The 13,799-nt window shown below is 44.1% G+C and overlaps 1 protein-coding gene across 1 annotated transcript; it reads left to right on the top strand.

Moving 5' to 3' along the window:
* The first annotated feature begins 1,541 nt into the window (after positions 1 to 1,541).
* Positions 1,542 to 3,538, top strand: LOC130097231 (inositol 1,4,5-trisphosphate receptor-interacting protein-like 2). The gene has a single exon (XM_056264020.1). The coding sequence runs from the start codon at positions 2,007 to 2,009 to the stop codon at positions 3,480 to 3,482; it is 1,476 nt and encodes a 491-aa protein (XP_056119995.1). The 5' UTR covers positions 1,542 to 2,006; the 3' UTR covers positions 3,483 to 3,538.
* The last annotated feature ends 10,261 nt before the right edge of the window (positions 3,539 to 13,799 follow it).

The following is a 13,799-nucleotide window of genomic DNA, read 5'->3' on the forward strand; positions in this document are numbered from 1 at the left end:
AAGCTGCCACGCAATCTTTTATTCTCATAGTCTGTGTCAGAGGAAGCTGACCCATCTGGAAACACTGCATGAGTCTCATTGTGAACAGATCACATGTCTTTACGTCTTAATAGCACACTACAGCTGAAGCTCTTTTAAATAGACTTAAATGCAGAATATATATACAAAACATCTCTGGATATTTGACTGTCAACCCTTCACCAGTAGTAATGACATTAAGAGTATTAAAGGTCTTAAGATTTTCTCTTATCAGCATAAACAAGTTTAGACAGTGTATGTGTTGTGCTCAGTAGCTTATTATGCACCAGTGTTATGAATCATGTAATTGTGAGACTGTTTCTTAAAGCTTGTTTCCCTCAGGACACAGATGCTAACCACAAGACATTCTTTTTACAGGAGGAGAGCTGCATTCAACTCAGTTGTAACTGCAAATCATTAATGCATTTATCTATTGTTTTGTAGTTGCTGATCCCCTTCAGGCAGCTTGGTATTTTTAGAGTGGGCTGCATCACTATCAAAATAGCTCAAGAAGATTGATAAGAAGGTACATGAGAGAAACACTGCAGTAATTGCCTCCTGTCCGTTGCCTTTTCAAATTCCCTATAATGAAGATCACTTCCTTCCTCAGACATCTTCTAAGTTCCAACAGACCAGTTATATTGTTATCCAAACAGTTCAGACATCCATATTTAGCGAGCTGTCTCTGTGTTTATCCTCTGACGGGTCATACAGGTTTGTGTGACTTAGCCAGGTGCTGCTATGTGTTTCTGTGACTTTAACATAACTTTCATGGCCATGGGCACTGTTTGTTTTGAAATCAGAGGGCAGAGGTAGCAACATGCACTGGGTGGGAAAGGTGTGGTTTTCTGTTTGTGGCTACATCAGTGTGTCTGATATAAAGACAACTAACTGAGTAGACTATGTGAATAGACTAACTGTCTATTTGATTAAGTTTAAATTCAAATTCTGTACACTGTACACAGGGCTTTATGCATTTGTGATAGATGCGATTGGGAGTATTTGACTAAGCTTTGAAAAAGCCATTCTAAAAACGTATGTCCATAAAGCAAGGTGTATATGTCCATACAGCAGTACAAAAGCACTCTGTGGACTGATTAAGAGAGATGACAGTGGTTTCTTGTTCAGTATCACAGGGTCAGGGGTGACCGGGGGAAGGCTCGTGCTGAGGTTAGGGGTTGGTAAAGGATCTATAAAGATACAGAGATCTTACTGTGAACAAACCTGTCAAAGAGAAATGCTGTGTGCACGCAGTATTTCTGTAAACTTTCTCAATGACCTTCTGTGTAGCTTACTAGGGCCACACCCTCTTTTATAATTTATTCTAGTCATTTTACAAAAGGATTTGTGTGATGCTATTAGTGAAACATATACTTTGGTGTTCCACGGTGAAAAGAAAAACACAAGTTTGGAATGACATGAGCATGAGTTTTTGTATGAACTTATACTTTAAGTATAAGCACCCTTTTTAACATTTATAAACATTTGATTTTTGGTCACATTTTTTTCAATCCATGCATGTGGTATATTCATGTTGTGTAAATAACTAAGCCAAGGGCTCATTCTGTCAGTAAGCACTTCCCATTTTGAGATCTGTTTCTTTAAGAGAAGAGGGAGGAGGAGTGTGGACAGGCTCTGGGTTTTGAACGCCTCTTTTTTTTAAAACAGAAATTCCTCTCTCTCAAGAGTTTGGCATTTCCTCTGAGCTCACACACTGAGAGCCTGCTCTCCCGTTTCACACAATACTCACTTGTGTCAAAAGGGGGGATTTTCAAACATCCTGAACGAGAGGACTTCTCTTGCCCTCAGCACACTCTGCATCTGTAAAGAAACTTCACTTGGCAAACTTCCTCTTACACGACGGTTTCTGCTCGAGAGGGCTAAAAGAACAGTTCGGTCTTGTTTTCAGCATCTGGATGAGTGGTTAAACATGGGCTAGTCCCAACTTTTCCCACAGAGCTGGAGTGGACTGGAGGAGGAGGAGGAGGATGAGCGTTTACACTCTGAACCTCAGGTTGTTCTGGCCGCTGGTCACTTGCATCCTCACCGCTCTGCTGCTACTGCACCAGTACATCATCAGAGGATCTGAGGACCATGGGAACGACTGCTCTGATCAGGGACCTGGAGCTGTCACACTCTTTAAGTACATCCTAGCATTTATCTTATGTTACTTCTTTATAAAGTACTGCTCAACTCAACCTGGCTCTGCTAGGGGGGCTTTCCACAAAGTCCCGGAGGGGCAGGGAAAATTGGGTGTCTCCAAGAGAGAGCTACTGGACGATCACTACGAGAGGCATGTGCGTCTTTCTCCACATGTGCTGGGCCACAGCAAAGCCCATGTTGCCAAGCTGGTGAGTGAACTTGTAAGGGTGGGTCGCACCAATGTCCCGCCGGAGTCTTCACTGGCCTTCCGGGGTGACTTCATCCAGATCGGCAGTTCCTATGAGGAGCACAAGGTGGGCTCACCTGACTGCTTCGACATCCTTGTGCCTCTGCGAGAACCTCGTGGGCTGAAACTGGAGGCCAGTGTTTGCACTGACAAACATGGAGGGCCACCGCTGTGCACGCTGAACACGCCTCGCAAGGCAGAGTGGGCACGTCGTCACAAGGCCTTCACGGACACGTTTATGCACTTGCACAATGCTCAAAGTGTCTATAGGATGAGCCCAGATTCCGTACAGCGCTGGTTTTACACAGCCACCCAGCGCTGCCTTGCTACTTTCCGTTACATGTTTGAGCAGCGCTGCTCCCTCAGCCTGTCTCTGAGTGAGGAGCAGCAAGTGCTCCTCCATCTGACTCCCCGCTCTGATTACGTCTGCTGCCACATCTCAATGGGCGTTCGGCTGATCCCAGCCTTTCCTCTCAGTGATGGTGCCTTCTTGGTGGCATCCCGGCGGGGTCAGCGAGGAGAAGACCTTTGGACAGTGTACTTTCCCAGGCAGGAGCAGAAACTGTTAGCATGGCTGAAAGGTAGACTGCCCTCCAACTCCTGTCATCTGAAGTGCCTTCAACTCCTAAAAGAGGTACGTAACCTCAGTGGGGAGACTCTGGACTTGAAGTCCGGAGCTGAATGGGGAGGAGTGCTTTCGTCCTATGCTCTGAAGACAGCTTGGCTTTGTCTGCTGCTCAGTACGCCCCCTGAGGCCTGGGACGAGTGCAACCTTGTGGACCGGCTGGATGATCTTCTTCGCAGTCTAAGGGAGAGCCTACAGTCTCGGGCTCTCTGCCATTTACTCCTTGGAGGCGTTAATGGGCTTCTGCCAGACTCTGTCGCTCTGCCCAAACTTGTGAAGGAGACGGTACCCTCCAACCTGTGGGCAGAATTTAGTGGCATCACCCTCGATATGGTCTCCGCCCGACTGGCTTACTCATGGAACCACCTCCCTCGCCTAATTCGCCTCGGGCGACCGCAGAGAACCAGCCTTGGCAGAGGTGTTCACTGCAAATATATTGATGCAGAGTAAAGGTCAACTATGATGTTGCTGAACACATATCGATAGCTTGCTACATCTTGGTTTGTTTTTTCAGCATCTTTTTTGCATCTGACTTTTCAAAATTAAGTTAAATTAAGTTTGAGATTTTTTTTCCTCAAAAGGTAGCAGGCACTAGATTCGAGCACAATAGTAGCATTTAGTAGGTATAGCAATACTTTTAACAAATCGGTCTTGGTACTGTACAAATCAGTATTGTACTGTAATTGCAGGACAAAATTTGAAAAGCAAGGTCTGCAGGAAGGTAACCTTTCAAGAGCAGGGTTGGGGATGCCTGATTTAGGCATTAGCTTGGAAATGAAACTCATGCGTTTGAGAGCTGCTAGACTTGTGTTGACTCAGGTTGACCATGATGTCATGGTTATGGGGTAGTGAGCAGTCAAAACAGCATAAACACCAAAGTTTTTCCACACCCACACAGTATTAGTAATGCCAGCCTAAACAGATGAACTTCCTGTTTTGAAGGGAAGAACTGCAGTGTGACCACTGTAAAAATCTGCCTGCTGTTTTGAATTAATAATAATGTTTCATAACAGTAGCAATTTCAGTATTGCTTAATTGATTGTTAAAGCGTTCCTTTGTTGTGTCAGATCATAATTAGTGCTTTAGTTCACCTCAGTTTATTACCTTAATTGGCACACTTGAGGATAAGGCAATGATGGCATAGCTTCACTTCATCTTGCCTGTCTACAGGGACCCCAGCTTGTGTGCTGTGCGCGTGATCTTTTCCCTCAGAGACATGGCTCTATAGGCTGTCACCATGGAGACATGCTACCTCAGCCCAGGGTCACTTATGCACTAGCTGTAGTTTTAATGGCTGATTGCATTGCATTTACTTTACTGCAGCAGAGATCCTTATTGATTAGGATCAATGTTACAGTGTTAGTGTTACAGGGTTAGTTTCTTTAGGCTGTTTCCTGCTCAAACCTCATCCATCTACCTGTTATTGAACAATGTGTTCATGTTCATTTATGTCAGACATATCTTAGTTTCATCAACTTTGCTGGGAAATGTTTGTGGTACCTAAGCAAAACTCTTTGAAGCTTCTTTTTGTATGTTGCCTAAAAGCGGAACAGAAAATAAAATAAGGAAATGAAAAAGGACATGCTCTAAAAACAATGGTTAATTGTAGTCCAAAACAAGCAATATAAAATACAGATTAACTCCTGTTGAATGTATATGTATATTAATGTATATGCAATTTAATGTATATTTGGTACTGTATGTAAATGTAAGTTGATTTTAAAACAAATTATACTTTATGTACATAGTGTAAAACAATTTGTGTGTGAGTATGTTTATACTGTATAAATATATATATATAAATATATATATATATATATATATATATAGTGGATATAATTTATACATGTATTTTATTACATGAATTTAAATAAATATCTATATTTTGGACTGCACACCGTTTTGTTGTATATTTGTTGATTGTAACACCTGAAAGAATTGTTTATTTTTTTGACAGTGAAAGAGAAAATAGGACATGGAGACAGAAAGAATTTCACAATAGCAATTTATTATTATTATTACTATTTACCATATCTTTTTCTATAAATAGGTGGTGAGATTGTCTCATTGAAATAAAATATATCTGCTAAACTAAAGGTACAAAATATATTTTAGAACTACACAAAAAAGAGATTTTTTTAATGTTTAGATCACCTCTAAAGTGATGATTTTTCAACATATTTGTCACATGCCACAGTGCAACGTGTTCTATTAAAAATATATATTTTCATAATTATGAAATGCAAACTGGTTTCCTTGCACTCAGACACAGTCATGCTAATTATCGTCTGTATAGTCTTGTTTGGCGTTGTTTATTCTCAATAGTGTTATGTTTAGAGTGATGTCCTTCAGTGTAAATTATACTGGGGCTCAAAGCTGGTGCTCTCTAACATTAGGACATCATCGTATCCTTTCTAATTATCATCTAATTTATGTACTTGCTTGCAGGATTTGGTTTGTTGGCAAAGTTGGCAAAGTAGACCACAGCTGTAATCTGAAGTCATGGAGGATCCCACATTGAATGTCGGAGCCACTTTGATGTCAGTATCTGTTTAGGGGACAAATAATTTAGGATTAAAAGATTTTAATTAAAAACAGTAAATTCAGCTTTTAACAATCTCACATTATGCTCTGTATCTTTACAGTGTCTGGTTCTCTAATAATGATCTCAAATGATAATGTCTTTGGGTTTAGGTGGGTCGTATACGTTTACTCAAACATTCTCTTTAAACCCAGTCATTTGGAACTTACAGTAGATGTATAGCACCTACAATTAAATGAGAATCATTTACTTCATATCATGCTCAAACTGCTCAATGAAACTGGATGGGTGCCATTTACATTTATGCATTTAGAAGACTTTTTTCCCTCCCAAAACGTGGGACATAAACAATTTGTGTTGAGTGCCATCAATATACCAGCATCTGTCAAACTCCAAAAATGACAGCGAAAAAAAAGCACAAAGTTCATGCAACCAACTTTCTGAAGCTAAAAACCTAATATGACAGCAGAGGTCACTGTAAGTCTGATTTTTATGAGACATGCCTTTCAACATGTTCTCAAGAGCAGAAACAAATGAAGCGACTAAATTCACACAATCTCTAATTCTCATCTATTCAATTCTATCTACATCCACCTGTTTATCATGCCATCCTTCCAACCATAGACATTTTTTACATCATCCTGTATTACACACAATGTGGTTTTCACCTAAAATCTTTATTTTTACCTGAAATTTTTTTTTCTGCTTCTTCTTTATTTCAAATGCTGCGGTTTAATGGAACACCTACCTCTATTATATTATTTGCCAGTCAACGACTTTCTAGGTAAGTCTTAGTTCCTCCCAAGGTTCCTTCTTCGTTTACTCAAACATCTTGGGGTTTTTCCTAGTTTTTCATTGCCCCTGGCACTCTTTGCCTTAGTTTGTAAAGCACTATTTTATTCTATACAGTTTTGTTTGTAAACTGTACACATTTATTGTGAAAAGCTCACTAGAAATGCATTGAAGTGAATGAAATTACAAAATTTGGAGTTGGTGAGATTTTTTTATGTTTTTAAAAGAAGTGTCTTGTGCTCACCCATGCTGCATTTATTTGATAAAAAATACAGTAATATTCTGAAATATTTGTTTCTATTTCTATTCTATTTGTTTCGATTCTATTTTAATATATTTTAAAAAGTCATTTATTACTGCGTCATTACTCCAGTCTTCAGAGTCACATGATCCTTCAGAAATTATTATAATCTGATTTGCTGACAGTTTCTGGTCCCCATTGACTTCCGTAGTATTTTTTTTTCCTTTTATGAAAGTCAATAGGGACCAGAAATCGTTTAGTAACCGACATTCTGCAAAATATCTTCTTTTGTGTTCTCGACTGAGAAAGGATATGAGAAAATTCCTCCCCTCGAAGAGGCTGTGGCCGCACACCTTTGCCCGCCCACTGCTACGGGATGGAAAGCTCAACTGTCAACCGTCTTAAGGCCATTCCACACTAATACGTTTTCGTTTGAAAACATATATTTTTCTCTCCGGTTTGGCCTTCCGTCCACACTGAGACGGCGGTTTAAGTCACTGAAAACGTAGCTTTTGAAATACGCTCTCCAAAGCGGATAAATTTGAAAACGGCGTTTTCGCGTTGTAGTGTGGACTGTGAAGCCGGAGGTATTTGAAAACGATGACGTAAGTTTAGTCATGTGATCCATGTTGTACCAATAGATATTCATGTTTACCGGTATAGTGCCTGTTATGTGCTATTCACTTTTACACTGTTGCTTCATATCACAGTTCTGCAAAGATGACAGAAAATGTACTCACATTTGCTGTCCTGCGGCAATACAGGAGAGCAGTCGCGTTTTAGACCAAACATATGGTGACTGAGTGCGACCTGGACGCATCAGTGATGGTGAGATATTTTGCTAAATAAAATTATACTGTTAGAAGAATTGCACGATAACTTTCTTATTTATTTTCCCATCTGTATCATCTCGGTGAGCTTTTGTGAGGTTTCACGCATGCGCAGTAAGGTGAATTTAGCAGTTTCTCATCCACACTGAAACGTCGGAAAACGCCTGAAAACGCTAGTGTGGACGAAAAGTGTTTTTAAAACGAAAACGCCGTTTTCAAATGTATCCGGATTAATGTGGACGTAGCCTAAGCCTTGCCGCACGACTTCAGCTCTCGCTGGCTGAGCCTACGCCTCCGCTGGCCAAGCTGCTTCGGCGCTTCACACCATGGCAGTTCTCCAGGTCTTTCAGGCCAAACTTCTCCGCTCTATGGACGAGTCTGGACGAGTCTGGACCTGACCCGGAAGCTTTCAGAGACCTGCGCAGCGCCACAGACTTGGCTCTGCACGCTACCAAAACAACCGCCCAGGCGATTGGTAGAACCATGGCGAACTTGACGGTGCTAGAGCGACACCTCTGGCTGAATTTAACAGAGATGAAGAATGCGGACAGGGCCGCCTTTCTGGACTCCCGTTTCCACCACCGGTCTGTTCGGCCCAGCAGTAAAGGGTTTCGCGGAGCGCTTCACCGAGGCATAGAAAGTGGCGCAAGCAATGCGCCATTTCCTCCCTAAGCGTTCCAGCTCTGCTTCGGAACGCCACAAGAAAGCGCCGCCGGTCTCTCAGCCCCGCCCAGCGGGTGAAGTCCGCCACCCCTCTCGTTCTACGAGACGACATCAGTTTCCTGAGCGTCAGGGTCCCCGACCCAAGATTGCGTTGGACCCCGAGCCTCAAAAGCCTTCCTAGTCCTGTGACAGGAAGAAAAAGAAAGTGGTTGAGTAAGTGGCCTGCAAGCATTGCAGTCAACGAGTCTGTTTTGAAACATACACACCTGCAAACAAACACCATTTTTACGGCGGCCCAAATAAAACACAGAACGAGCACTTTTCTGTCTGTTCAACCCTCGGGCTCACGCTGGAGATGGTTTAAATGTAGGATGTGTGCCCACAATAAAGTATGCACCCCTGCACATAAGCATTGTCCCTCTATCTGTTCTCCCTCCGTCTCGTGCTGGAGGTGTTCCAAATGTAGGTTGTTTGCCCACTATAAAGTACGCACCCCCTGCCCATAAGCACTGTTCACACAGTATCACAAGCACAAAACAGCTGGGCGGTTTGCCCACCCCTGCACATAAGCACTGTTCACACAGTATCACAAGCACAAAACAGCTGGGCGGCCAGGTCCCTATCACAAAGCGGCCCGTCCCAAGACTTAATTTAACCCCTAGCTATGCTGGCCAAGGCCTGGGAAGCCATCCCCGGTATATCAGAATGGGTGTTGAACATAATAAAACGAGGCTACTCACTGCAGTTTGCTCGCAGACTAGGTCCGAGGACCGAGGTCGAAACTTCAGTGAAAAGCGACGTAGCTCATGTCCTTCGCACCGAAGTGTTGAAACTGCTAACCAGTCCCTTTATCACTAACCGAGTTGGGCTTTTACAGCCGCTACTTCCTCATCCCAAAGAAGGATGGCGACCTCAGGCCCATCTTAGATCTCAGACACCTGAACGCAGCGCTTATGACGCACACGTTCAGAATGCTGACAACCAAACAAATCATTGCGCAGATTCACCCAGGGGATTGGTTTTTCTCAGTGGATCTGAAAGATGCTTATTTTAACATTCAGATAACGCCCCATCACAGGCCATTCTTGAGATTGGCCTTCGAGGGACAGACTTATCAGTACACAGTCCTACCATTCGGTCTATCCCTAACACCTCGTACATTTACGAAATGCATGGATGCAGCTCTCGCCCCGAGTGTGAGTGCTGAACTACCTCAACGATTGGCTGGTTATAGCCCAATCGGAGGCGCAGTTAATAACTCATAGATCCTGGCTCCTCAGCCATCTAGAATGCCTAGGTCTCAGGATCAATGCTTCCAAGAGCGTGCTGTTTCCCAGTCAGAATATATCCTTCCTGGGAACAGTCATAGATTCTTTACAAATGAAAGCGCGGCTTACGTCAGAACACGCTCTCGCTATCCAGCGCCTGGCAGTAATCGTTCAGAGCAGGTGCTCACGCACCTCTCAAGAGATTTCAGAGGATGTTAGGCCTCATGGCCTCAGCATCATCAGTACTCCAGCTGGGTCTACTGTATATGCGTCCCCTCCAACAATGGTTAAAACCCTGTGTACCGGCTCACGGGTGGCAAACTGGCCACTTACGCATCAAAGTGTCTGTGTCAGAGCTCCGACTCCTTGGAAAGCAGCCGGCTGGTACCAGTCCGGCGTGGATATGGGTGTGATTTCGAAAAGGAAAGTGATCTCGACAGATGCCTCCAACCTAGGTTGGGGGGTCCTATACGAGGGCAGGCCCATCTCCGGCCTATGGTCGAGCTTGGAGAGGCGCCTGCACATAAACTGTCTAGAGATGAGAGCAGTCGCTCTATCATTGAAAGCTTCCCTCCCATACCTAAAAGGTTGCCACGTCTTGGTCCGGACGGATAACATGTCAGTGGTATCCTATATAAATCGCCATGGTGGACTCAGGTCGAGCAACCTGCACCCCATGGCCAAACGCCTCATTCTATGGGCTCAGCTCAACCTGTGCTCGCTGAGAGCGGCGCACGTGCCAGCCGTCCTGAACCGGGGCGCATATATGCTATCCAGAGACAAAGTTCCCCCAGGGGAAGGTCTCTTCACCTGCAAACGGTTCAGTTGATATGGAGCATCTTTGGCGAGGCAGAGGTCGACCTCTTCGCCTCAGAAGACAACGCTTGTTGGCAAACATTTTTTTCCAAGAGCAGGGACGCGCTGGCCCACGACTGGCCAAGCCGCCCGCTGTATGCATTCCCTCCGGTCACGATGCTACCTCAGGTCATCAAACGGATCAGGGAGAGCAAGTGTGCAGTGCTCTCTGGAAGAACCAGCTGTGGGTCTCCGGAGCCGATACTGCTGAGGAGAGACCTCCTCACGCAGGTGAACGGGATGATCTGGCATCCCCGTCCCGTTTTGTGGGCCCTCCATGTATGGCCCCTCAACGTGTATCCGGGAACCTCCCGGAACGAGTGCTAAATACCATTACTGAAGCGAGAGCGCCTTCAAGCAGGCGTCTTTACGCTCTAAAATGGTCAGTGTTCTCCGGCTGGTGCACAGCACGGAGCCTGGACCCCTGCTCATGCAGAGTGGCAAATGTGCTCTCCTTTTTACAAGAGCTTTTGGACGCGGGTCGCACCCCCTCCACGCTCAAATTATATGTAGCGGCCATAGCAGCATTTCACGCTTGTGTAGCCGGGTAGTCACTAGGGAGAAACGACCTAGTCATGCGTTTCCTCAAGGGGGCCAGAAGGCTAAACCTGCCCTTGACCCCCCCCACCCCTTACCCCCCCCCCCACCCCCACCCCTGCCGGCCTGAAGCCTCTTTCGCTTAAAACTGCTCTCTTGCTGGCACTGGCATCAGTCAAGTAAGTAGGTGATTTGCAAGCGCTCTCAGTGAGTGCTTCCTGCCTTGAATTCGGGCACAATGACTCCAGAGTCGTCCTTAAGCCAAGGCACGGGTATGTTCCTAAAGTGCTCTCCACTCCGTTCAGAGCGCAGGTTATTCGCTGTCAGCTCTTCCCCAGTCAGAGGACGAGAGAGACGCAAATCTGCTCTGCCCTATTAGGGCTCTCAGAATATATTTAGAGAATTCTGCCCCGGTCAGGCAGTCAGAACGGCTCTTCGTATGCTTCAGGCGGCCAGTCCAAAGGGCTTGCGGTCACGAAGCAGAGATTGTCGCGATGGATAGTAGATGCTATCTCGCTGGCTCTGAGTCTAAGGGCCTCCGTTGTCCCATAGCCGTCAGGGCTCATTCCACGAGAGGCATGGCCTCGTCATGGGCATGGTCGAGTGAAATACCAATTGAAGATATCTGTGTGGCGGCCGGCTGGGCTGGAGTTTTATAGCCTAGAAGTTCCCGCTTTACAAGCAAGGGTTCTTTCCATATAAATAAAGTGTTAAAGCAATTAACACAGCTATGAGGCCCGACGTCTGTCTGGTCCTGGTTGAACTCTGAACTACAGTTCTATATATACCATATAAGAGGGAGTTTGGCCCTCTATGGTGCTGTTTACACCTGGCCACTTCATGCGTTTTCTCAGATCGGATAGCTATCTGATTTATCAAAACGATTCCATTTACACCTGGTCACATAAATGTGTTTTTGAAAAACGGATATAAATCCGATCTTCAATTCCCGCAGCAGATTTAATAGAGTGCACGTCACCGAAAGCAACAGATATTGCTGCTTTTTATTGATCATCAGCTAATTTCAAAATCAAAGACAGCAATAAGAGAGAGCTTTAACAGAACTGGTAAGATCATTTTGTTTCTTGTCTCGGTTCGGAGCGTGTGTGTGTCTCACGGTTCGACGCATGCGCAATGTAGCCTCGTGCCCGTATGTGACCTCAGTGTGTTTCCTTTTCACGCGAAATAAGACGTGTGGACATAGGCTACATAATGAGGCTTGTTCGAGTTGAACCGGCGCTGCACAGAGCGATCGGTGAATGACATCAAAGTACCGCGAGCGCGACGGCTCCGTATGCTTTTCAATCACTCTCGCGGTACTGTGATGTCATTACCGATCGCTCTGTGCAGCGCCGGTTCAAGTCAAACACGCCAGTAAAAGTGGAGTATGGAGTGCTGCAGGTCACGTCACGGGGAGAAGTGGCAAGTGGGAGAGATAAGGAAGGCTAACCGGAGTTGGAGGATGCGCCAGCGTCGTATAAGTCCGGTGTGTGGGAACATTTTGGATTTCATGTTATGATATTTAAATATATAGCAGCTACAGTGGCACTTTAAGTTTAGATAAGAACTCCAGTCATATGTTTCCAAATACTGCACTTTAATTTCAAGTGAAAAAAGTATATACTCACTCTCAGGGAATAGAAGCATTGTTTATACTGTTTTTGTGTTGAGGTTGAACTTATGTTTCACTTTATGATTATGGCCTTTGCTATTGCTATAGCTAATTATAGGCAATAATGTTTAATGTATTTTGACTTATTTAAAAGAGAGTTTTTAAGAGTTCCTCTCTTTTTTTTAAAAAAGATAAAAATTTTGTAAGAGCTACACTTAAGTTTGGCAGTTTGATAAATGCAAGTTAATTTCAATCTTTGTGTGCTAAAAATGCACATAAGTTCCTGTAGAGATAGTGATACACATTCTACTTTTCTTGCCAAATAAACGAAAAGCATGTCATCAATGTCTTCTCTCTTGCTGTATCAAAATCTCACCTAGCTTTCCTCGGAGATGGTCCCAATAATGTGCTTAAATTCAGTTTGTGCATGATTGCATGATATAACATTTTTGTTAATACTGTATCCTAAATTGTGGATAATTAAGCTATATATTATGCTGAAGTACATTTCTGGAGTGTTAAAGATTAAAAGAAAAAATAACAACAAGAACCGTACAGAACCGAAAACCGTGACCCTAAAACCGTGATACAAACCGAACCGTGGGTTTTGTGAACCGTGCCACCCCTAGCTTATATAGCTATAAGCCACGCCCATTCTGGCAGGTTCTGACGCGTGACCTGATTGATTTACGCGTCTTAGCCACCTCGCCATTATAGGTTCGTGCAGTTGCCCCGGCACAGCCAATGAGCGTGCTAAGACGCTCAGCTGTATGTCTGCTGTGCAGCTGCACTGCGTTTTAAAAATTTGGCTTCAATATTCTCGAGAAAAGGAGTTTTCCCATAGCGTAAGCTGCTTACGCAATACTCGTTCCCTACTCTCAGGGAACCGAGGTTACGTTAGTAACCGAGACGTTAGCGGCCTCTAAGTTAATAACTAATAACTAATGATCTTTGCAACGGAAGTGAATCTATCAATACTAACTTTAGCTGGACAATAACTTTATTCTAGAGCTGCTGTAAAGCCAAAACAATCTCTTACTTTAATTTCCTATTATCACTGTAAAGCTGCTTTGAAACGGTCCATATTGTTAAAAGCACTATATAAATGAAGGTGACTTGACTTGACAGGTTTGGAACAACTCTAGGGTGTGTAATAAATTATGACAAAATTTTCATTTTTGAGTGAACTATCCCTTTAATTTCTTTATAAAATAAACTCTTTAGTGTCTGTTTTTCAAGTGCTGTAGATCAGTCGAACGCTCTCTGTGAAACTCTACACCCCATAACCTGACATGATGCTCAGAGTCCATGCGTAGTTTCATCTGGTGAGCGAGGTAGTTCTGAGTCGGCAGCTGACGCAGCAACAGGTCGTGTGTCCCTACCGTTTCCAAGGAAACTTGCTTTAAAGTTCCTTGTGTTCCACCCAC

The sequence above is a fragment of the Rhinichthys klamathensis genome, unplaced genomic scaffold, assembly GCF_029890125.1.
Source record: "Rhinichthys klamathensis goyatoka isolate OS25496 unplaced genomic scaffold, OSU_Roscu_1.1 h1tg000213l_1, whole genome shotgun sequence".
Lineage (NCBI taxonomy): Eukaryota > Metazoa > Chordata > Actinopteri > Cypriniformes > Leuciscidae > Rhinichthys > Rhinichthys klamathensis.